General features: G+C 35.9%; 1 protein-coding gene across 1 annotated transcript in view; it reads right to left on the bottom strand.

The window, feature by feature from the left end:
* The window catches only part of LOC109103805 (pyridoxal kinase-like), a 21,835-nt gene extending 137 nt beyond the window's left edge, over positions 1 to 21,698 (bottom strand). The window contains exons 1-11 of the mRNA XM_042763060.1: positions 21,311 to 21,698; positions 19,775 to 19,825; positions 10,046 to 10,194; positions 9,719 to 9,788; positions 5,544 to 5,590; positions 5,276 to 5,361; positions 4,455 to 4,500; positions 2,577 to 2,688; positions 1,075 to 1,211; positions 778 to 844; positions 1 to 624 (exon numbers count right to left, since the gene is read on the bottom strand). The exon at positions 1 to 624 is cut by the window's left edge and continues 137 nt beyond it. Coding sequence (XP_042618994.1) covers positions 512 to 624; positions 778 to 844; positions 1,075 to 1,211; positions 2,577 to 2,688; positions 4,455 to 4,500; positions 5,276 to 5,361; positions 5,544 to 5,590; positions 9,719 to 9,788; positions 10,046 to 10,194; positions 19,775 to 19,825; positions 21,311 to 21,698 — 1,266 coding nt within the window. The 3' untranslated portion in view covers positions 1 to 511. The remainder of the gene's footprint in view (positions 625 to 777; positions 845 to 1,074; positions 1,212 to 2,576; positions 2,689 to 4,454; positions 4,501 to 5,275; positions 5,362 to 5,543; positions 5,591 to 9,718; positions 9,789 to 10,045; positions 10,195 to 19,774; positions 19,826 to 21,310) is intronic.
* Between the last annotated feature and the right edge of the window lie 4,026 nt (positions 21,699 to 25,724).

Below are 25,724 nucleotides of genomic sequence, written 5' to 3'. Positions count from 1 at the left end.
TTCTTAGTATAGACAATTGCTTTTTATTATTTAATAGACATTTGTCTGACACTTGGCCTGACTGGGAATGTACAGTTGTTCTGATGAAATAAGACTAACGGATCGAATACTATGTTACATATAACTGATAATAAATCATCATAAATACTTAATCCAGAATATGATGTTTTCCTAATGTTAATAAATCATCATAAATACTTAATCCAGATATACACATGCATAAATCATAATAAAATACTAATAATGGCTAGATAGTCCTATGCACATAAGGGCTAGAATGTGATAATAGTAACATTAGGTACCATGTTAGTTTCTGGATGCAGTATCTGCAGTAATGCACTATGAAGTTACAGAAGTCCCATTTTCAATTCTAAGAACATTGGTGTTGTTATAAAAGAATTTATAACGCTAAAGCATAAAAAAAAAACCCATGCACCATCCAAAGTATTGTGATTGTAAACTCTTGCTGTTAAATGAATGACATTCATACTGTCTAGTACAGAGTCTAAGATTAAAGCACTACTGCATTCACAACTATGGCAGGATCCTCAATGTCTGCCTTACTCTGGACCATCCTCAACTCAAGCTGAGCAGGACTGGGCCTTCGATTCGGACCGGCCACCTCTGAGATGAACAAAGGTAAGAGATAAGTTACATTAACATCATATAATAGTACTTAACTAAAAATATGCTGCCAAAAGGCAAGCTACTGAATGCTGTGACTCACACATTCTAATAGGAACTTTGCAATATTTGGTTTGCGAAAGAAGATCTTACCTTTTGCATAAGTAATGGTCCTCTTAATGACATGGCAAAGGACTGAAACCGTCTTTTCACAGGCCATCTGTCAATAACACATCAAGGGCTTTGGGTTATAATTCAGCATACCTTGCAGAACATTTAATCTTTTATTTTGGACCTTTGTTAAGTGGCCCCAAACTATTTGTACTAGCCATGTATTTTTATAGGTTGCTTAAATGACCAAATGTAGACACTTGCTGATTCAAAAGCAAACTGCTTTATTCTCACACTTGATAATGCAACTATATTTTAGCATGATATCATGGTGTTGACCTTCAGATTATTTGGGTGGAGATGTGTCCATGCCAGCAGCATCGCAGCAAACAGGTCACCTGTTCCCACAAACACAGCATCCACCCTGGGGATGTCCATACGGATCTGTTGAGTCACCATGGTACCATCTGCATTCACTGGAAAACAACACCAGTATATCGTTAAATTGGCAACTGGGATGAAACCCTAGAGAAGCCACTAGTCATTAAAGACCATGCACTTATTTAAGCCATGAACCAAAAAAGACAAATGTACAAGACTGTACTTAAGGGCTTTAATGAGGGAAAGAACTACAATCCCATGAAGCATTGTGAATGACCTGAAGAATAAAAAACAATGGATATATTTAAAACTATTAATTTAAATGTTGATTATACATAGAAAAAATACACTTCAAGTTTATTGCAAAATATGCATATAAACAATAGACAAATAATTCAAGAGCATAGGGAAACCATTATTCACAGTGTTTCAGGTTAATGAGCGGCCACTAAAAGTGTCACTATTCTCTGATTGGTGGACATTCTCTGCAGAATCATGGGTAATGCAGTTTTTCAACAGACATTCTGCTGTTAAACATGATTATTTTAGATGAAAAAGCATTATTTTTGGACAATTTTGGCAATGTTCAGACAAAAACTCAGATCAGATCAATGAAGCCTACAATCAATCAGTTCCAAAAAAGGAATACAAAACCTGTGCTAACTGAAATGAGAGGATTTAATCCAGATTGAATATTATTTTCAACTAATACAAAAAAAAAAAAAATAGAATCAATTTTTGTAGTCTGGTCATTTTTGACCAGGAAAACCACAAGTGTAACGGTTGGAAAAAAATCATAAAAAAGTTAAACTATTATCCCGTTTTTGTGGGTGATGTTGTTATACACTGTGTGAGCAAAGTTGGTAAGTTTTATTCCAATGTGACAACATTAACCAGTAATTCAGGGACACAAAAATCCTCTCTGGGTCAAAATAACTGGAACACAATACGAGGGTTATTTGTTTACTGAAACATGATTATTTCAAAAAATATGTTGAAATAATGTGGGCTGATGTCTTCAAAAGATACGATTGATTACCACCGTTGAGCTCACATTAGGTCTGTCTTTACAGTTTATAAGTCATCATTAAAAAACAATTCTCCTATGGAGAAAACGAATGGGATTTTCCTTTCAGAACCTGACTGTTGCTCTCTATTAGTCTAACTATTAGTCTGATCACAGTTGCGTGTGGTTATCTTTCTCTTACAACGGTTTCAAGAACAGCTCATCTTATCAGAATTTAGAGTCTTGACTATCTGTTGTTTAAGAAGGAGACAAGCTGCCAGGCCTGACCTTTGAACATGACATGCAAAATGAAGCAACTGAATTATGAAATATAACTGCAACTTACTCTACCCAGGCAAATAGTGATCACGAAAGTATGAAGCAAGCATGGCAAGAGCTGTAAGTGTCATTGCACTGGGCTCCAACTTGTTCTTAAATGAAATAACAAAATCACCTCTTTTCTGGCTCCCCAGAGCAACCAGATACTGATCCCCCAGAGGAGAGGGCAGATCAGAGCTGGTGATGACCACTGTGTCTGGACCCATCGAATGCAATAGGTTCATAACCTGAAATACAACCAACATTTTCAGTTTCTGTTCCAAAAGCAATCGGAGTTCCAAAAAGCAACTGGAGTTACATTTATTACAGTTACAACAAGTTAAGTTCAGTGGTGGCATAATGTTCTGAGAGAAGTTTCTCAGAACATAACCACAAGACAAACTATATTCCTGTTAACATGATTTTTTGTGGGAGAAAAAAAAAACACAAGAACATTTTAGTTGTGGTCACATTTACTGTTGTTCAGCAAAATTTTGCAGGTGAAATCCGAATAGTCATTCAAGTGGTTACCAATGCGACTGGGAGTTTTGTGTGGAAAAAAAACCAATGCAAATAATACAATCAGCTCACCATATAATAATTTTTTTTTTTTTTTTTTGTCTTCTAGAGAGCTACAGTAAGAAAACATTTTTCATTGCTGACACCCAAATTTGTCTGTTCAGTCTATCTACATGATATGTTGCCTTAAGTTTATCTTTCATTCGGCAGAAGCCAGTCAAATTAGATAGATACTAACATGAACAGTTTGCCTGATGCCCTCATTCTCAAAAAACATTAAAGGTGTCCTATTATGCTCGTTTATGAAGTCTTGATTTAGTTTTAAGGGTGTACTAGAACAGGATCTCATACTAGGTTGTTCGAAAAACAAATTTTTTTCACATATTTTACATTATTACAACACCTCTCTCCCCAGTCTGGCATGAACGGCTCGGATAGTTCCTGTTTCAAATGAAGGCCCGCCTTCTGAAATACGAAATGCGCTGTGATTGGTTAGCTGGGCCAGTCTGTGTTGTGATTGGCAGCACTCGGTGCCTGGTCAGAAACTGTCGCCTGTGAGCTTCAGTTCAAATATCAAAATCAAATCAATTTGAGCACGATTTAAACCCGGATGATTGTTACCACTCTAAGTGTGTCTGCCTTGGGAAAGCTAGCGTGTCTCTGACATAGTGATAACACTCATTGTCTTCTCTAGTGCAACTCAACCGGGTCTCGTCCCATTCGTCACTCAGAGGGAGAGGGAGAAAGTGTGTGTGTGTGTGTGTGAAGGAAAGAGAGAGAGAGGTGATGAAGAGCTTGGCAGGGGAGTAGTGGGTGATTCTACAGCTCACAAGCTTGACGATTCCATGGACAAATACAATGCAAACAGGATTTTACACCATGTTGTCAGGCAAAGCTTGGACCACTGTGGGAACTGGAGGCTAACAATAGCAGACAGTGTTTCACACATAAAGAGCTGTATGTTGAGCCAAAGTGAGTGTGCAAGCAAGTTCATAGAGACTGCACTGTACTTCCCTTGTTGCGTTTCCACAAACTGAACTACAGTATTTTTTTTTAAAAAAAGTGAGAAGCAAAAAACAATATGATGCTATTGAATGAAACAGACTATTGTTTAAAACCTAGTGACGTGACACTTCCTCTGAAAGGCAATACAATCAGTGTTTCTTACGTGAAGGGAGACTTGATATGCATTTCTTGTTAGAGGCTAAAAAAAATTCAGCACAAACATTTTGCTCATTTTCAAGTAGGTCAATGTGCTGAATCTGCTACGAAGCTTGGTTTAAAAATGATTTCTGTGTGAGTTGTGCTTTATACGTGCATATATTGACAGCAAATAATGAACTTTTTTTTGCATGCAAAAGCTTTGCTGAAACTTACAGCGAATGAGCAGAGCTGTGAGTGTGGACAGCGGTACATCATAAAAACATCCCAGTGCTGTTATACTTTAAAACAAGAGAAGCTAGCTGCATAAATAAAACAGCTAATAAAAACTTACTTCAACTGCATCTTTTTCTGAACTTATGTTTCTACCAGTGAGAAGCCTGTGAGAAAGAAAATTAAATTATATATTATTTACATATGCTGGGTGTGTCATAACGATGATGAGCCACAGGCATAAAACAAGGAAATCCAACCATCCACAAATGCCCACATTACCCCATTTTGCCTTGATTATAGAACAGCAGAGACTATCAGGAAAGTATTTTTGGATTCAGAACATAAACTAGGCCGGACGCCATGTGTTATCAACAACTTTTTATCTTAAGCATGTGCACATATCTCTGACGCAAGCAACCACAAATTTCATTCCTTAAAGAGACACCATTTGCATTTGGTATAGACATCTGTTTTGGGTGGGCCCATCACAAATGGTCACAGCAGACATATTGTACATACTAATATTGTATGATCAGACCATACAATCTAGGAGTACACAGTGCCTTACACAAAAAAATCAGCATAAAGGCCCGTTCACACCAAGGATGATAACTATAAAGATAACGATAAAGATACAGTTCTAAAAAATCGTTCTCAATATTAAAGAATAGCAGAGTCCACACCACAACTATAACGATAAAGGCATAGAGAAACTATATTGTTGGAATCACTTTCAGAATGATTTTTTCCAGCTCATGGACGATAAAAATATTGACAGCAAATCAGAATGCAACTTGCTGTAATGAGCAGGAGAATTTAAAGCAGCAGACGAGCATGCGCCATAATAAACAGACGATATCATCCGCTGGTGTGGACGCTAATATCGTTATCTTTATAGTTATCGTTCTTGGTGTGAACGGGCCTTAACAGGACACTTACTCAGCCTCAAACTGATTGGGAGTGATTATGTCAGCAGCTGGAACTACTTTGCACCTGTAGATGGGCAGCAGGTTCTCAGGAACATACTAAAGATAACACAGAAAGTGATCAGTTCTTTAAACTATTTTAACCACATCTTAAGTGTTTCACTAAGTGTTTCACTAAGTGTTTCAAAGTTTCTCACAAAGTGTTTCTACTGAATAAAGGGTAACATTTTTGCATAGAAAATAAGATGCAAATGATGAAGGGAAATGATTTGATCATTTACGATATGCTCACCATAGCCCCCATTATCACCCAGCACCGGATCACACACTGGAAAGCAGAAACAACAGCAAACAATGAAATTGCAAAGATAAGCACAATAAACATAACTTACTATGGCACATGTTGATGTTTGGATCAGTTAGGGCTGGGCAATAATTCAATATCAATATGTATCGCAATATAATGTTTTTCAGTAACAGTGATATGATTTTTAAACACATTTCCGATATTTCGATACATTACCGGTGTTTCCCGTACATTGATTTATTTTTGACGTTTGAGTTCGTTGAATAAACATGAGCACTGCATGACGCGGGTGTTTTATATGAATGTATCTCTGAAGGAATTGGACTGTCTTCAGAAAAGTTTCGATACCATTTTCATTTTATCTGATAAAGAAGCATTCATGAGCGGAGCTGATTTGATTACAGCCGTTACTGGAGAAAGCACTGGTTCTACCCTGTTTTTATACAGGCTATGGTTCTACCGCTCTCACAGCACTCCTGCTGGCGGACAATCAGTTTGGGTTTTCAATAATAAGCCTGTCTCCAGCAACATGCTTTTGTTGTTGCTTCTTTTTTTTCTGCAGCAACTCAGAGCACTTTTCATACTCTTTATACTGGCTAAAGCACATTTGTTTCAGTCTATAAGAATAATCAACATACACTACCAGTCAAAAGTTTTTGAACAGTAAGATTTTAAATGTTATTATTTTTTTTTTTTTTAAAGAATTATCTTCTGCTCACCAAGCCTGCACTTATTTGATGTACAGCAAAAACAGTAACATTTTGAGATATTTTTACTATCTAAAATAACTGCTTTCTATTTGAATATATTTTAAAATTTAATTTATTCCTGTGAACAAAAAAGCTGAATTTTCAGCATCATTACTGCAGTCTTCAGTGTCACATGATCTTCAGAAATCATTCTAATATGCTAATTTGCTGATTATCAATATTTAAAACAGTTGAGTACATTTTTTTTTCAGGATTCTTTGATGAATAGAAAGATCCGAAGATCAGCATTTATCTGAAATAAAAAGCTTTTGTAACATTATACACTATTCCATTCACAAGCTTGAAGTCACTTTTCTTTTTTTGGAAAGAAATTATAGAAATTAATACTTTTATTTAGCAAGGATGCTTTAAATTGATCAAAAGTGATAAGTCATTTATAATGTTACAAAAGATTTCTATTTCAGATAAATACTGTTTTTCTTTATTCATCAAAGAAACATGAAAAAAATCTCCTCGGCTGTTTTCAACATAATAATAAATGATTTTTGAGCAGCAAAACAGAATAGATTTCTGAAGGACCATGTGACTGGAGTAATGATGCTAAACATATAGCTTTGAAATCACAGGAATAAATTGCATTTTAAAATATTTTCAAATAGAAAACAGTTATTTTATATAGTAAAAATATTTCAAAATGTTACTGTTTTTGCTGCATTTTGGATCAAATAAATGCAGGCTTGGTGAGCAGAAAAGAATTCTTTAAAAACATTAAAAATCTGGTACTGGTAGAGTATGTTAGGCTATAGTTTGAAGAGATATTAATATTAATTAGGTGAGTCTGAGACGATTATTTGACAGTGATTACACATTTCTTGTTTGTATGAAGGCTAAATACAAATAAAAGGTAAACATTAATTTGTGCTGTTTTTTCTTTTTTACTAAATTATTATATGGTTTTATATTCACTATTATAAGTGTCAGACTTGGCAAGTTCATTTTTTATAAGTTTGTATGCACAGACATCTGTTGTTTGCATTCTTGGCAGTGTTTACGAGGCTTTTTTAATAGTGTTCATATCGATATCACCATTATATCGCGCTTGTAGTAGGAGGAGAGGAAATGCTAGAGAGATGCAAACACAGGATTACTCCCTCAACAGAACCATACAGATGACATTACAAGATTACAAGACACTGTGTAGTGTAAGCTGTAAAAAAACATCTTTGAATTGCCTCCTCGTGATCCAAACATATCTAGATCCACGATGTGAGCACTGCTGCGTCATGTTTTGAATTAATTTCTCTTTAAGGTCAGAAGCGGCACAAATGCTTATATGTCAGAAATAGAGCTGGACATCAGTTTACTGTCTGGGATTTGTTGTGTCAATGTGTGCCGCATCCAGTGGAATGGCCGATTAGAGTGAATCCAACAGTAATGTCGCAACACGTAAGTGTGAGTAAATGTGCTTTTACCACTATTGCATTGTCTGTTCCAGACAGTTTGATATAAACTAAGTATTTATACATTTTTAACCCAAATGACCCATGTTGTTTTCAGAGTACGTCACAGCAGCGTCCATCATAGCAGTGGGCGTTTACTTGCGAGTCTTGAATGCGCCCTGCCTATAAAAACAAACCATTCTGCAGAGAGGCTCAAAAACAGGATAGAAAATAGCCTATTACTTTTAAATTTATGGGCCACTCTACAGAATTGGTCCAAACTGTTTTCCCACAACCAAAAAAAAAAGCATATAAGTATTTAAATCCTTCTATTCTCTTTTGGAACCCACAATAATATTTAAAATATTAGTACACTTATTATATGTAAAATCATCATATATTGGGTACTCTCAATTGGGAGGTGGCTGCCCTGAACCCTAACCCCTAAATTTAAACTTATGAAAATGATATTGAAATAATTTGTTTCGTTTTTTTCATTGTTGTTTTTAAAAATATATTTTTGATTCTTTTAAAAAGTGAAGTTCAAAAAAAAAATATTTTCTTTGTATATTATGAAACTTTATGTAAAAAAAAAAAAAAATTGTCCCGCATTTTCATGTCACTACAGAAACCGTGTGCTGATTGGCATCTTTGAGATAGGTTCGAAAGTATCTAAAATTGTCACTACCGAAACATTTGGTGAAGTTTCGGTAATGACATCTTTAGTTTTTTGGGTGTTATCCCATAAAATTGTCACAACCAAAACATTTGGTAGAGTTTTGGTAGTGACATCTTTGTTTTTTTTTTGGGTGTTATCCCAGAAAATTGTCACTACCGAAACGGTCACGACCAAAACATCATTTCGGTAGCGACAAAAGGGAAACACATAACACTCATTTTGGGGGGAAATAAACAAAAATTTTGTACAGTTATGCAAAAATTTTGTATTTTAGAATATTTTAATAGTATTCTAGTATGCAAGTTAAAATTCTGTAATGTGATTTGCTACCAAAGCATTGCTGTCAATATCAAACATGTGCAGTCACAACCGAAACATGGGATGTTTTGTCAGAAATAAAGTATACTGAATTGTCATCTAAGATGTTATGATAGTCTTTGGTTCAATGTATATTCAAACTAACAAATCCCTAACTTTGAAATCAGTATGATCAACTTTTTGCCTTTTACAAAGAAAAAATTGGATTCAAAATACAACAAATCTAATAAATTAAACTTGAAATATTGTTAAAAATGTAATTGTTATTGATTTACCTCTGGGGAAAAGGGTGTAATAAAATAGCAAATATATATATTTACAATGCAGATGTAAGCAAAATATTAATAGGTCAATATAACTCTTTAAATTATTATTACTCTAATTAAATTATTATTACTGTGTTTTGGTAGTGACAAATTTGGGGGAGAGGACAAATATTCCAAAACTTTCTGAAAATACAATATTAGAATTAACTGTGCAATTATACAATTATTATATTATAATATTTTATATTATATTGGATATTATACAATTTGAATACATTAATTTTTTGTATTTCAAGACGTTTTTAACTCTGACTTTGGACCAATTCTGTAAAACGGCCTATATACACTGACACACCACTGTGAGCATCTGAGATATGCTGGTGTTGCTGTGATCTAGACAGGTGGAGCTGGGGGAGGTGGAGGGATTCAGAGGAACCAGCTTACAGCAAACACTGAACTAGAATATTTAAATGTTGAACAAACCATTTCGTTGGCTGTAGAGCCAGTCAATCAACATGTGGTGAATGATGTGATAGCTAGCAGACCGCATGAAAATGACCTGCGCCATCTAGAGTTTCATAAATGAGCTACAAATTCAATGCATTATGTAACATAACATTTATTAATCTTTGTTTTGTTTGTTAATAAAAAAAGTTGTTCATTGTTTTTCATGTTAACTTATGGTAACAAATGACACCTTAATATTGAAAAGTGTTACCGCTTTAAAATAAACATACCATACACCAGGTTCGGGTTTGCCCTCTTCAGCTCCTGTACAATGTCCACCACCATATCCAAAAAGGATCCCTAGTGTACCCTGAAAGAAATAATGATGGAAAACATCTGGACCATATCAACTGACCATTTATTCTAAGCAGTGTTGCTGGACAAAGCTTCGGTTTTAGAGATCAATGGTCTTTTATTAATAATCATACCTAATGCAATCATAGCTATAAACAGTCATGTCACTTTTGGACATACATAATTCTATTTAAACCAATCTGGTTTTGTGTTATGTCTGACAGTTATTGAATAATGTCAGGAATCAGTAATTAAATAACAGCTGACATAAGAGTACCTGTGAGCACATAGTCATATTGGTTCACGTTGTTAAGCTTGATCCCCTCGTACAGGACGTGCAATTCATCTGCAGTCAGCACTTGCCCTTTCCAGTGCTCATATCCTAGCAATAGAAAGACTTCATTCAAGTAGTCTGCATTAGGGCTGCACGATGTGTCGTTTAAGCATCGATATCGCGATGTACGAATCCACGATAGTCACATCGCAGGATGTGCGATGTAGGCTGTCGTAGTTGATCCGTTATTTATTAACCGTAACGGGCCAGCTGCTTCCCGGCCCTTGACGAATGTGATTCGCGGATTAAATGCACAGCTTAAACATCATAGAGGGAAAGTTTATCATTTGCATGTGTTTTTAAAGTCCTGTCAGCCTTATAACAGGGCGCATATAAGAATGAGCAGAGAGAGAGAGAGAGAGAGCGAGAGAGCGAGAGCGCGCCCCGGCTGCGCGCGCGTGCTCACCTTCACCGCCTTCAGACAACACGAGCGCTGTCTTGCTCTCTCTCCCTCGCGCATATTAATCAAAATCAATTGACACGATGGTGTCGAACAAAAAATAATAATAAAAAAAAAAACTATCTAAAATATTCTAAACTGCCGAGATAATTACACAACCATGTGCTGTATACGTCTGATTCGCGAACTAATGATTCCTTTGAACCGATTCAATTTAATGAATGGTTTTAAACAACTGACCTGTCCAACACTGAACTCACGAGACGTCTGAATTGGTGTATAAAAAAAATCTGTAACACTTTACAATAATGTTCTATTTATTAAACTATTTAACTTCATATATTAACATTTACTATTACTAACTGCACTTCTACAACATTGTTTAATTTCAACATTTAGGCTATAGCCTTCATTGTGTGAAATCAAAAGTTGTACAGATTTGTTAACTAGTTTAATGCACTGTGAAGTAACATTATACCAAACAATGGAACAGCTGTGTTTTTATAAACTAAGATATAAACAAAGATTAATAATATATAGTAACAAAAGTATTGCTCATGGTAAGTTCATGTTAGTTAATATGTTAAGAATTCAAACCATATCCTAAAGTTAAAAACAAATAATTTACTCTAATGTAAATAATACTCTGATGTTAAAATCATTTAAAATGAGAATGTAAGTGTGCTCACCCCATTTTTGTTTGTAAGAAAACATTAGATTATTTTTCATATCGCAATATATATCGCAGAAAAATAAAATATCGCAATGTCATTTTTTCCCAATATCGTGCAGCCCTAGTCTGCATCATATGTATCTTAAATCCATGTTTTAGTAATTAGGTATGAGAAAATTTTTTTTTGGTATTGTGAAGAACTAAAGGGTGTTGTCAAGCTCGCCACCAATTCATAATACAGAAACACTCCTTCTGGCATTATAAAACAGTTACAAACATATTAAAAAAATATGAAACAACCCATATTAAAAATTAACGTGTTATCCCTTAAAAAAACCATTGTATAAAAAGTTGTTCAGACATGCTTTCTGTTTTCAAACTGCTTTTTTAGCACTATAAAAAGGTGTGCTTGAACACACACACACACACACACACAGAAAAAGCACATCAAGTATCTAGTATAGTATAGTATAGTATAGTCCTTTACAGATTGGACAGGACAGACGTCCATAGATTAAAACTCTTTAATTACAAACCTTCTAGGGAGAAAGATGAAAAGTTCAAACAACGTTCAACCACCTGCCCACTATTACAAACATTAGGATCATGTTACAGCAAACAGCGGTCAGACAGTGTAAAATTCAAGCACCTATTTTCTCACTAAGGGGGGAAAAAGTATATTGAGCAGCACGTTTCTCAGTTCATTAACAAGCTGAAGTTCAACACAGCGCGCTGCTGAACGGATGAACAAAAGATCCTAACATAACTGCTGTTATTACACAGCTCTGTGGGAATAGCGTGATTTCGATTGGTCGTTCACGACATTCCGAGGTATGTTATCCTTGGATAACAACCTGTAAAAGCTCTAATAAGGACATGACTAATCCGAGGTAACAGCAGTCGGTGCGTTACTCTTGCTTGAACTAATTTATTTCTTGGTGGAAAGCTTTGGCGTTTGTGTAGCTTATAAAATATTAAAACTCGATTCAAAATGGTGTACAATTGTTTAATTAATGTCATCACGTTATCGTGGGGACTCGCTCTGTCGTTCCATACGCAAAACCAGCCTGCTGCCATTTTGCTTTACGATTGTTTCTTGTACGCTGTAATGGATTTATAAGGAGAACACCAGCAAAATGGTTTTTTTAGGTTTTAAAAACGGTTTCGTCTTAGTTAATTGGTGCGCCTTAATTATAATTGTGGTGAAAATGTTTGTGTATAACGTGATTTGACTGCACCGTTTACCCTTTAATGTCCGTCGTTTTTTAGTTTGAATTTGCTTGCTCGCACTGCTTTCTTCACGGAAGCTTGGTATTTAAATATTGCAACTACAAATCAATATTTTGCAAGTGCAAAATTAGATTACTAGTAGCGTGTAATACAGTTATGTGGGCAAGTGTACCCGCCGCTTCGCGTCGGTGTGTCCTGATCACCCTGTCGGGGTTTATTCGCTCTGAGATACAACCGGTTTGGATGAACATTAGCCCGTTATCTTTAAAAATAATAGCATGCATCATTTAAAAACCTTCAAAACATTCAACAGTTCCATAGCACTTTGCATAGTTAACTGTAATAATGGAAATAGCATACAGTACCTAAATCCAGCACACAGGCCCTAACAAAACAACAGCACATCGACAGATACGATTTTCATAAAGTAAATACACATTTGTAAATTACATTCTCACGAGCGAGGTTATAACAAGCGAGTTGGATGAGATGCGGAAGAAATAAATCCTTGCTCACAATAGCTATTAAGTAGCAAAGAACCGGACGAATCCCCTATTAAATATATTCATTTGCTCGAGGTCTTGAGGTGTGGTAACATATAGTATAAGCAGAATAATTGACTCCCAGGCCAGTTGAATTATTAGAAAAATAATGCAACACGCCGAGTGGTAACACCACGCGACGCACACCGCGGGTGTGCATTATTTTTCTATATTCACGGCCCGTCGTCTATTACTCATTACTTAAATTTAACCTTGATCTAAGAGCTGTGTGGTTTTCGCATTGTCAGTTACGAACAGGATGCTGACTCAGAGCATGTGATTGACTTAAAATAACATAGAAATAAAATTAAAATACGACTGGAGATTAACTGTCTGGCCTGGCAAGGTCCTTTATAGTGCTGGACACGAATATAGGGTCCATTTGATCATAATCAAATATTACTAACATTCCCTATACAGTTATTGAAACATTATATTTTTGTGTTTATCCTATTTAAAACTTACTAAAACCAAACTTTAAATTAAACACCTTATTTTTTTTTATTATAAAAATTCTAACCAAATTAGTTTTATCTAACCTTATGTTAAACATTTGCATCAAAGACTATATAACTTTTTTTTACATTGCTGCATAGTTTTATGTTATTCCTCACCGTAATGACTGAATTCTCAAGTGTGTTTCCTGCGACTTTAGGCTTTTTTTTTTTTTTTTTTTTTTATTTAATTAATCTTCATCAATCTGTAGAGGTCTATACTATACACTCCCCTGACAAAAAATCTTGTCGCTTCTGTACAAGTTGTAGGAACAACAAATAATAACTTTGACTTCTAGTTGATCATTTGGAATCAGAAGTGGCTTATATGAAAGGCAAAGGCCTCTAGATACGCTTCTTGAAAGTTCAGAAAAAAAAAAACTTAACATTCAAAGATATTTTATAATTAAATCATAACAGAAAGGTAAGACATTGCTTAGACAAAAGTCTTGTCACTTAAACAGAAATAATGTACAGGTACAGAGCATAAAGTCATGGTGCAGTGGAAAATATAATTAATATTGTGTAATGACTCCCATGAGCTTGGAGGACTGCAATCCATACGCCTCGGCAATGACTCAAATAAGCTTATTAACGAAGTCATCTGAATGGCAAAGAAAGCATTCTTGCAGGACTCCAGAGTTCATCAAGATTCTTTGGTTTCATCTTCAATGCCATCCTACCCCCATCTTTCCCCAGACATGCTCAGTAATGTTCATGTCTGGTGACTGGGCTGGCCAATCCTGGATCACATTGACCTTTTTTGCTTTCAGGAACTTTGATGTGGAGGCAGAAGTTTATGAGGGAGTGGAGTGCCATCCTGTTGAAGAATTTGCCCTCTGTTGTGGTTTGAAATGTAATGGCAGCAAGAATGTCATATGATACCTCAGTTGTTGATAGCTAAGCATCCACTCTGCAGATCTCTCTCTCAAGACGCCCCCATATCTGAATGTAACCCCAAACCATGATTTGGTTCCTCCACCAACTGGACTGAACTTGACTGTTTTCTGTGTGAATCTTGGTCCATGTGGGTTCCAATAGGTCTTCTGCATTATTTGCGAATGAACTGGATGCAGTTCAATAGAATGACGGAAAATCAACCTTTTTCTGCCACTTTTCCACAGTCATTCTTCCTGCAATGCTGTGTGCCTTGGCAATGCAACCCTATTTTTTTTAGTTGTCTTTCTGTTTAATACTGGTTTCTGAGCACTAATTCGGCCATTGCACGTCCACTGCGTGAATAGAATCGCCAAACTGTTCTTGTAGATACAGGGGTTTCTGGGACCATGTTCTTATGTAGCTCTGCGCCTTGAACCAACAACGGTCCCTCGCGAACAGTTGTCTTACGGGTCTGCCTGACCTGGGCCCTGTCATTAACTTCCCAGCGTTTTCTTCAAATCTTTTTCTTATCCTCTCCAATTGACGTTTAGATACACTAAAGATGTCTGCCACCTCAGCAGGAGACTTGGTCTTCAGGCTCTTGATGATCAGCACTTTGGTCTGTGGTTGAATCTTTGGCATCTGTCAGAGGTCAGATGCATTTCAAATGAAGGTTTGGGTTGTCTGGGGTCTTCTCACCACCTGGGGGGGGAATGTGTTAATATAGTATTTGTCACAGGTGACGCTCTAATCCTGTGCTTGGTTTAATCCTTAAAGATTTTGACCAAACTTTTTGTCTAAGCAAGTCCTGACCTTTCTGTCCTAATAAATATTAAAAAGCAAGTCATGATCAGTTTTTTTTTGGTAAATAACGTAATCTAGAGGCCTTTGCCTTTCAGATAAGCCACTTCTGTTCCAAATGACATCAACTAGAAGTCAAGTTTATTATTTTGTTGTTCCTACAACTTGAACAGCAACAAGAATTTGTGTCCGGATTGTACAACACTTGGTGCTATTTCAAGTTGTGTGTGTGTGTGTGTGTGTGGTGTGTTTTTCAAGCACATCTTTTTACACCTTTTTAATAGTGCTAAAAAAGCAGTGTGAAAAAAGTTTTTATACATGGTTTTTAAGGGATAACTTTTAATTTTAATGTTGGTGCTTCAATTTTTATATGTAGTAACTGTTTTATAAGGCCCAGTAAGTGTTTCTTAATATGAATGGCGGGAGGCTCGACAACACCCTAGTTCACAAGTCATTCCTTTGTACCTATTTCTGAAACGGAGGTTTGACACAGAGCATTTGATGACGTTGATGCATGAATATAATAGGTATGAGAAAGATATAATAAATTTAAATGCCCTTAAATTTTTTTCATTCTAAAATTAATTCGAACCAAATTAGTTTATATCTAGCCTTATGTTTTAAACTAGTTAACTTTTTTTAATCCATTTTCTACATATTTGTATTTATTTCTCACGATGGAATGTTCCTTTTAACAGGTTAACTGACCGTTAAGAGTTATGACCGATTAATACAATCTGTTTAACGGTTTAAAAATTTAAAAAAAAAGACGTTTTATTTATTTTTATTTTCAGTAATTTATCCAAATATTTAAAATTTTTTGCATGATTTAAATAATATGCTTCTGCATATAAAAATTAGTTTTTTTTAGGAGAAAAAACAGTCGCACTAAATAAGTCCATTTTATTATTTTCATTCAGAAATAGCCTAATGCCGATGCGAACATGTTTTACAAAACATGATAGAACAACTGTAAATAGCCTAGGCTATTTATTTCCCCCTCCTCCACAACATATCCTTTCATTAACAGTATTTAAAAAAGACCAAGAATCAAAAATAGGCCTTTTCACAGTTATAGCATTAAACAGACCCGCCACAACGATTCTTTAGGCTAAAAAAACTAAACTGAAACCAACGTTTGGTCCTCTCATTCGACACAAAATTAAATGTTTCCGTATTCGCGACATTTGAATGCCAAATTAAAATCATTAAATAACTTATAGTGGTAAAAATAGTTGTAAGGAAAAATGCACAATACTCAACTTCTCAATGCTCAATACTGCTTATTACTTACTTCAACTTAATGTTAAAGGTTGGCAATGTCAAAAATTTAACATATATTACAGTATAACGGATTTCTTCATAAGTAGGGTTGCGTATTGTTAGAAATTTTCAGATTCCGGTTCAATTTAAATGAACTATTATAATGTTTTTTACTATTTAACCTTCATTGAATGTAGTGTTGCTGGAAGGTAATAACGTTGAGTAATACATTAATCAGCATGTGCTTCAAAGTTGATGTTTTTTACACTATCAATGTAATATTGTTGCTTCTTTTTCTGGGCAGGATAATGCTGGTTAATCAAATAGTCCCCCCTTGCAGGCTAATACACTGTTCATATTCCTCATATTAATGAAATATAAACTATTATACCAGCATATAACATGTCTACCACACACTCCATAAAGCCCCTATTTTGCATAAAATAATAATGCAGTCAGGAGATGTGTGATGCATTGAGTGGTTTCCACATTTTTAAACAGTTTACAATGCATGAAAAATAAATATTTTCTATCACTTTGTTTATCACTTTTGAAATGATCTGCACATCAAATACCTAACCCTCATACTGTGGCATAACAATCCAATCCCTACTTAGTAACGTGGTTCCCCAGTTAAAGTCAGTATGTAATATTGACCAATATGGGACAAAATTATACTGTAATTTTAGTGGCAGGCAGGTGGAAGCGCACTGTCGTACACATGTACACTCGTATAAAACTCGTGCATTGTTATCAAAAAGCCACCTAGTGCGTGCATACAGTCGTGGATAGAATACGTGCCCAGAATTTTAAAAGACGTGGCGGTTCAGGTGGAATGTTGTCATTGTAATCAATGTAAGCTCAGTAATTAAAGAGGCAGGGCAGCGTTTCTGTTATATGGTTACTGCAGCACCTTTACGGGAAACGCCGACCGTCAGAACATCATATGGACAAGGCTGCTCACAGCTGTAGTGGACCTCATTAACCAGTCACACCAATAACTGCAGAGAATCGCCACTTCTGCCAAAGTGCTGAATACCAAAGATCCAGCTATGGATCTGAACATCATTAATGATTAGATAATGTGAAACAATGCAGATTGTCTGGACCCATTTCCTGTCAAGGAAACAAATGGCTAAAAAACCTATGTCAACATTAAGTGAAGTGATTACGTGACCCCAATAAACAGAGGATATCCCCGCTACCCGCGCTCATCAGAAAAACTAATTCACGAGTTGGTATGGGACTCGACATCCTTAGTCGGGGTCCTGTCAGCCATATTGCTATCATCCTGCAAAGGGGATAATTAAATTAACTAACTCGATCACAAGCATCCAAAAACCCGCAGGAATCATCAGTAATAAATGGACCTCAACAAAAGGGTCCATACAGCGTGTCTGTCCATGACTTGTAGACTTGCTCATTAAATTTTTTCTTACAAACTGAACTTTTCAATAAATAATCGCAAAAATACAACGCATAAGGAATCTTACGGTTTACCTATTTCATAAAGAAATTTTTAATGTCCCTTCTTTTTTGATTGTTTTCAAATCTAAATCGTGCACCGTTAACCAATGTCCTTATTGTTTTAGCAGATAGTGCTATTAATGTGCTAATATGGAAAGTTTATTGTTGACGAATGGCCACATCTCTTTGCAAGACTGTAGAATGAATCCAAAATCTGGTTTTATTTATTTTTTTTGTTTTTTTTTTTTTTTTTTTGTTTTGTTTTTTTTTTTTTGTTTTTTTTTGTATATTTTTCTATTTTTTTTGGGGAAGTCGTCTGGAATCAGTTTAATTAAAGCAATCATTTTAATTATGAAGTATAAGCGAATTAAATTTGGAATCAGTTTAATTAAAGCAATTCGAATCTCTAGATTCGATTCTTCTTAAAGAAAAGAGCTAACATTTCCTTACAAGCGCTTGGGTCAATAAGTATATTAACTGGTAGAACCTGCTGAACCGAAACTTAGAAATTGCTTTTGGTTCTGATTCTTTTCAAAAGAACCGTTCTGATTAAGAACCGGTTCTCGGTTCCCAACCCTACATAATTAGTGTAAGTGATTTTTGTGGCTGCGGGTTTTTCAAAATGACATTACCTTGTATCCCAAATTGCTATAGAGTCCTTGCACAGATTCTAGCAACCCATGTAGTAATAATATTACCTTTGACTTTCATTTCACTTCCAAAGACACATAAATTTATATATATAAGTCCTGATACCATTGTGTGATTTCATGCTAGGGAAGAAAGAGAAGGGTTTTTTTTGTAAGAGGATTCACACAAAATGTTTTGTAGGCGAGAAATTGGAAAGCTAGAATGTGAGGAGAACATAACAACACTGTGAGAAAGACCCCTAACAGTGGGAGTATGTTACAAATTCCTCCTTAAAAACAAAAAGTGAACTGAATGTGGTGGATTGGGATGGGATTGAACAGTCATGAGTGTATAGCGAGCACAATACCCCTTAGAAAACCCGCTAAGCGCTTAGCAACCTGCCCTGAAAGGCCCAGAGAATCAGTGTGTGTAATGAATAACCCATTCAATACAAACTTGCTTTAAATGCCGCCAACCAGACTTGCTGCGGAACATAATAATGGACCGCGGAGTAATAATAACGTTAACTCCCGGAAATGAGGCCACAGTGCAGTTATTTGTTGTTAACTATTTCCAAACCATCCAAAACCCACTCTTTCTGTTTACCCTGACAGTAGGAAATGGTCTATTACGGTCAAATACGCACTCACCAAATGACACAGACATGTTTCTTTTCCTGAATGTGAGTATATAATGTATAACGGGTGTGAATTAAATATTCTTTTTGTTGCCACCTACTGGTGTGTAACGCTATAACCTGCAGAAGAGTCACTAAAATACCTATCACGGAATAATATGGCTTGTATCTTTTATTTTACTTTTTTACACATGCCTTTGTCATTGTCCACTAGGTTTTTTTTTTTTACACGCATGGCAGTCTGTTTTTTTTTTTAAAGTGCCCCTATTATGCCATTTTGAATATTGTCTTTCATGCAGTGTGTAATGTAGCTGTATATAAATGTAAATGATCTGGAAAGTTGTAGAGCCGAAAAGTGCACGATAAATAAAGTTACAAAAAATAAAGAAACAACCAAGAACAGCCGAAACCGGTCACATTTGCATAATGCCCGCGTATGTTCATACGTTGACCGGCCACAAACAACTTGTCCACCAACACTGTAGTTTGTTCGTGTGGTTTATATGAAGGTATTTTGGGGGCAAAACAACTGAGCACCTGTGACAGTGAAATCTGTAGAATATAGCCACACGTGTAATACTAACTAATTTAAAGTCACAAATAAAATTAGCAAACTTGTAGATTTTTTTCTCTCCCACAAACACAACAGCTTCACCTTCTCAAAACCTTCAAAGCAGGCGCACAAATCCAATTCTACAAATCACAAATTAAGAAACTCACACATTCACATTTTTCGCTACTATTGCTGCAGTGAATATGGTGCAAAACACATTCACACACCTGCATCAAAAAAATGTGGAGTCACAGACAAATTTTGCACATCCGCAAACCAGTATGTTAATTCTTGCAATCAGAGTTGGACAATTGTAGTTTTCTCGCAAATATTTTTTTTTCTTGCATATTTTTTCTAGTACAAACTGAAGTCCATAACTACAACAGCTTGAATAGTTCATATATATGAATAGTTCTCCCTTTTGCACCACATACAGTGGCATACATTTGCTTTGGAATGGTACAATAAAGCGACGTTCACTTGCAGAATGCAAGCTTCTAGAGGGCACATGAGTCTGAAGTAATGAATTTAGGTAAAAGGGTGCAGGAAGCCGTGGTGGTTTTGTAGTGCAAACATTAGTGCCTTAAAGGTTACTCCACTGCAAAATGAAATGTTGTCATTATCTCTTACCCCCATGTTGTTCCAACCAAACTTCATTCGGCTTTGGGACACAGTTTAAGAGATTTTGATGAAACAGGGAGGCTTGTGACTGTCTCATAGAACTGCCAAATAAATAACAGTGTCAAGGTCCAAGAAAAGGGTATTTAAAAGTAGTCAGCTGTGGTTCAACAGTAACGATTATGACGCAACAAGATACTTTTGTATCTCGCTGATTTTGAAGAGCACAGAGGAGTGAATTGGTTGAATAAGTCATGATGTTTGTTTTTGTTTTTTTTGCATACAAAAATATCTCGTCGCTTCATACGTTACGGTTTTGAATCACTGATGCAGATGAGTATTCTGACCGATGCTTTTTCAATACTTTCCCTGGACCTTGACAGTGTTTTTTTACTTGCAGTCTATTGGACAGTAGTCTCAAGCTTTCCCAGTTTTCATCCAAAATATCTTAAATTGGTGTTCCAAAGACTAATTAGCTTTTATGGTTTGGAACGATTACGGGAGTAAGTTGATTAATGACAACATTTTCATTTTCGGCGTGGATATCCCTTAAAAGCCTTTAGCTTTGATTACAGCCTTTAGTCTGCTTTGGGATTTGTCTCAAGCCCCTACTGACTTTGCACATTCAGACTTTGCAATATTTTTCACTCTTTTGCAGAACTGCCTCAGATCCAGTTCAATTTGATGGTGAGCGTTTGGGGGCCTGTGCCGTCTGCAAGTCATCCCACACATTTTCAGATGGGGTTTAAGGCTGGGCGTTTGACTAGAGCCATGCAAGGAGCGATTCACCTTTTTCTCCTCAACAACTATGTGGCATCAGGAGATTTTCACTGGTGTTTTGGTCTTGTCAATGTCTGGAAGTAAACCTTCTTCCCATTACCACTTTCTTGCAGAGGCAGCAGATTTTCTTCAGGATTAGACAATATTTTGGCCCCATCCATTTATCCGTCTCCTGACATGTCTCCAGTCCCTGCTGCAGAGAAATCCCCAATAACAGACATAACCACCTTCATGCTTTACCTGGGGAATGCGGTTATTTGATGGTGAGGCTTTAGTGGATGTCTTTGTGCCAGACAGATCGTTCCGGTGTTGAGGCCAAAGTAATTGCTGTGTCACGATCTTCAAGGATGTGGTTTTGGAAAAGCTCAGTCTGACCCTGCAGGTGGCTTCTTGAGGAGTGACTTTTTCTTGCAACCCTCCCATACAAGCCACATTTACACACATATAGAGTTGTAGGGGCTGTAGAGTTGCTGTAGGCCTCTTGGTCACCTCTCTGATCAGTTTTCTCCTGACTCTTTCATCCAGTTTGGAGAGACGTCCTGATCCAGAGAGGGTCTTTGTTGTGCCAAATACCTTCCACTTCTTAATAACAGACTTCACTGTGCGTCTAGGCATTGATAAAGCCTTTGACTTTGAGTTGATTGTTTGCTTCAGTTGCACTACCAAGGACTGAAATCCAGTTCTCCAGGAAAGCTCTTTTCATGCTGAGCTAATTAAAATGTATTTTTTGTTGTTGTTTTTCTCTGATATGTTGGAATGTTATATATTTCACTTGGATGTTAAAAGTTGCACTGAGTAAATACAGCTGGATTAAACAAAACCTTTCTGCGTCTTTATTTCAGGCTGCAAATCAACAAAATGTGATTATTTTAAAAGGGGGTGCTGGCTTGCAGTCATAACAGTGATAACATCAACTGGTGAGTTACCAATATTAATCCGTCACCGATAAGGTTACCAATATTAATCGAAATAAACTTTAGTTAAACCAAGAAACAATGTTTGTATGTTCCGCTGCCCCTTTAATGCAAGTTAGCTAATCAAGCGAAATCGATAGTAACTTAACCTTAACAGCGAACTAACATGAAACACTGAAGTAAAGTGAATTAGGCAACACCATTGTTTAAAGGGATACTCCATCGCAAAATGAAAATTTTGTCATTAATCAAAAAGCATTCTTGTCACTTCATAATGTAACGGTTGAATCACTGATGGCAGATTCTGACGATGTTTTTCATACTTTCCTGAATCTTGACAGTGTTATTTACTTGGCAGTCTATGGGACAGTCTCAAGCCTCCCTGTTTTCATCCAAAATATCGTAAATTGTGTTCCGAAGACGAACAAAACTTTTATGGGTTTGGAATGACATGGGGGTAAGCGATCAATGACAAAATTTTCATTTTGCGGTGGAGTACCCCTTTAAGTTTGTTTAAGCATTTTTAAGTACTTCTGTTTTCTATGTTCAAGTTTGTGGATCGTATCAACTGCAATGTCATGGTTGTATTTTGGAGCCATCGTAACATGAGTGATAACATCAACATTAACGTCAGTTAGCCATAGTAAACTAGTTAAAGAGATGCATTATAGGCTGCCTCTTTATTGCAAGTTAGGTCAGACAGACATTACATAACATTAACAGCGAGCTAACGTGAAATAGTGTGGAAAACTTTAAGAAACACGGCTGTTTAGTACATCTTTTGTGTTTTATTTTCAAGTTTGTGGTCTTATGGTAATGTCGCCTGCAACGGAGGTGTATTGGAGTCTTTTCTTTTGATTGCCATCGCTGCGGTAGTAACAGGTGAGTAAGCTAACATCAACTATATTAGTCGAATTAAACAGGGGTTTAAATTTTAAAAAAATTTTTAAAAAATTTTTTTTTTTTTTGGGGGCCCCAAAAGTTTTTTTTTAAAAAAATTTTTTTAAAAAAAATAAGGGGTTTAAAAAAATTTTCCCCCCTTTTTGGTTAAAAAAAAAAAAAAAATTTTTTTTTTAAAAAAGGGGCCCCCCCTTTAAAAAAAATTTGGGGAAAAAAATTTAAAAAAAAAACCCAAAACCCCTACCCATTTTTTAAAAACAAGGGGGGGGATTATAAAACTTGCCGAATTAAAAAAAAAACAATAAACAAATGTAAAAAAAATAAGGGGGGAATTATTGGGGAACTTCAGGGGTGCATTTTTTTTTTTTTTTTTCGTTTGTAATTTTTCAAAACCCACAAGATTTTACAATTCAAAATTTAAAAATCCATCAATCCAGTTGCCACAACCCCCTTTATTAGGGGGGGGTCTTTACTATTGGTAAAAGGTTAAAAAAAAAAAAACAAGGGGGGGGAAAAAATATTTTTTTTTTTTTTAATGGGCCCATTTCAAAAAGGGGGAAAGACAGTGCGGTTTGTGAAAATTTTTTTTTTAAAAGGGAATTTTTAAAGGAGTTTGGGTTTTTTTACCCCCTTGGGAAATTAATTAAACCATTTGTTGCCCAAAGGGTTCAAAAAAAAATAAAAAAACACACATTTTCATAAAAAATTAACAAGAATTATGATCTTTGATTGTTTGTGAAACAAACCAGCACAAACAAAAAAAACAGGTTTTTTTTTTAAAAAAAAAAAAATTTTGCGTTTTGGTCTTTTTACAAAAAACAGCTTTCCAGGGTTTTCGGGGGGGGGGAAAAAAACAGGGACAAAAATACAAAAAAAACACAAAAACTTCCTTTTTCATGGGGGAAAAGATTTTTTAAAAAAAAAGGGGGGGGGGGGGACAAGGGGGGGACGAAAAACAACGGGGGGGGGCTTAAAAAAACAAAAAAAAAAAATTTTTAATTTAAAAAAAAAAAAAAAACAAATTGTGAAATTTTAATTCTTGGGGGGGGAAAAAAGAAAAACCTTTTTTCTTTTTTTTTTCCAAAATAAAAACCTTTTTTTACCACCAAACAATTTTTTTAAAAAATACAAAAAACAAAAAAAAAAAACATTACGGGGGGGCAATTGAATTCACTGTTAAAGGGAAGGGAACAAAAAAACCGGGGCCATTACAAAAACAAAACCCCCACACCCAAAGGGGAAAAAAAAAAAAAAAACACCACAAGTACAAAAAAAAAAAAAACAAAAACACAAAAACAAAATTTCCGAAAATTTGCGGTTTTTTAAGTTGGGAAAAAAAAAAAAAAAATTTGTATGAAAAACAAAAACACATTGGTTTAAAATGAATTTTATGGGGGGAATTGTCCCGTTTATTGGTTTTTTAATCAACAGGGGTTGGGAGTTGGGAACTTTAAAAAAAAAAAAATTAAAAAACAATTTCAAACAAAAAAATACAACACAATTTTTTTTTTTATGTGGGATCAGCTTCAAAAAAAACATTCAAAATGAATTAAGGTTTTAAGGGAAGAGGCCATTTAAAAACAACAAACAAGGGGAAAAAACAAATCATTGGCAAAAACGCTGGGGACCCACCAAAAAGCACAATAAAAAAAAAAAGGGGAAACAGTTGGGAGGTTACAAATCAGTAAAGGGGGGTTGGCCCCAGAATTACCTGGAAAAAAAACATTATTTTCTGGTAAATGGGGGGGGGCCCCACCCCCCCCCCACTCTCTGGGTCCTAAAAACATTTGGCAGGCCTGAACACAGGCCCACCCATTTGCTTTTGGGTATTGGGGGGGGGAAATGTGCCCCAAACGGGGACCCCAAACCCCGTAAAAGTGCTTAAATTCTTAACCTTTTTTATAAACAAGAAAAAAGGCATTCTTTAAAAAAATGTTTTTAAAATATTCATTCAAAACCCCCATACTAAATTTTAACGTTAAACCCCCAGCGAAACGAACGCTTTTCCGGGCAAAAACCCTCCCCAAAAGGGAAAAAAAAAGTGCTCCCCCCCCAAACTCGGTCACAGGGTTTTAACCCCCAGCCTCGGTTCACAACAAGGCCCGTCTGCCGTGTCCTGCATTTGACAATTTTGTTAGTCAAAAGTTTCAAAAATTTTTACACCCGCATATATTTAAGGGGTAAAATTAAAAAAAAAAAAAAAAAAAATTTTGGGGTTTCAGAATGTCTTTGTATTTGGTTTCCCGCCCTTAAAAGATAAAAGAATTGTTTTCCGGGATGATTGGGAAAATGCACTGAAAATTTATATTTTCAACTTCGAAGCCCAGCACCCGGGAGTGGGCAAACAAGGTAAAAATTTTACACAGCTCGTAGAGGGGAAAAAGTAAGGGTTTTGGGGCCCCGGAAGAAATTTGGGTTTAATGTAACGTTTTAAGGGTTCGGGGAAACAGTGTTGTTTATTGGGGAGGGGAACAGATGGTGAAGCGTTCCCGGGGGGGCCCCAGGGTACGGGTTTAAAATGTAAAAAACCCCTGCACGCATCTTAAAGCCCCCTGAAAGCTACTTTTTCTTAAACCCTTAAAAGGAAAAAAAAGCGAATTTTTTTCCCACTTCCTCTGACAACATGACTCTGGGCGGGCGAATCTGAAATCCAGACTGACGCGCGCGCTTACAGCCAAACAATCTAGACTTTTTGTTCTCAAACCCGGCTAAAAGACCGCGATGGGTTCCCCTAGAAGATCAAAAAAACACAAACACACTTTTGTAAATTTAAAAAAGCTGGGCCCCTTTCCCCAGTACTGGGGGACTCCGATGAGTTTTTTTTTTT

The sequence above is a fragment of the Cyprinus carpio genome, chromosome A9, assembly GCF_018340385.1.
Source record: "Cyprinus carpio isolate SPL01 chromosome A9, ASM1834038v1, whole genome shotgun sequence".
NCBI lineage: Eukaryota > Metazoa > Chordata > Actinopteri > Cypriniformes > Cyprinidae > Cyprinus > Cyprinus carpio.
The sequence above is the reverse complement of the archived record's forward strand: the minus strand, read 5'-3'. Positions and strand labels throughout refer to the sequence as shown.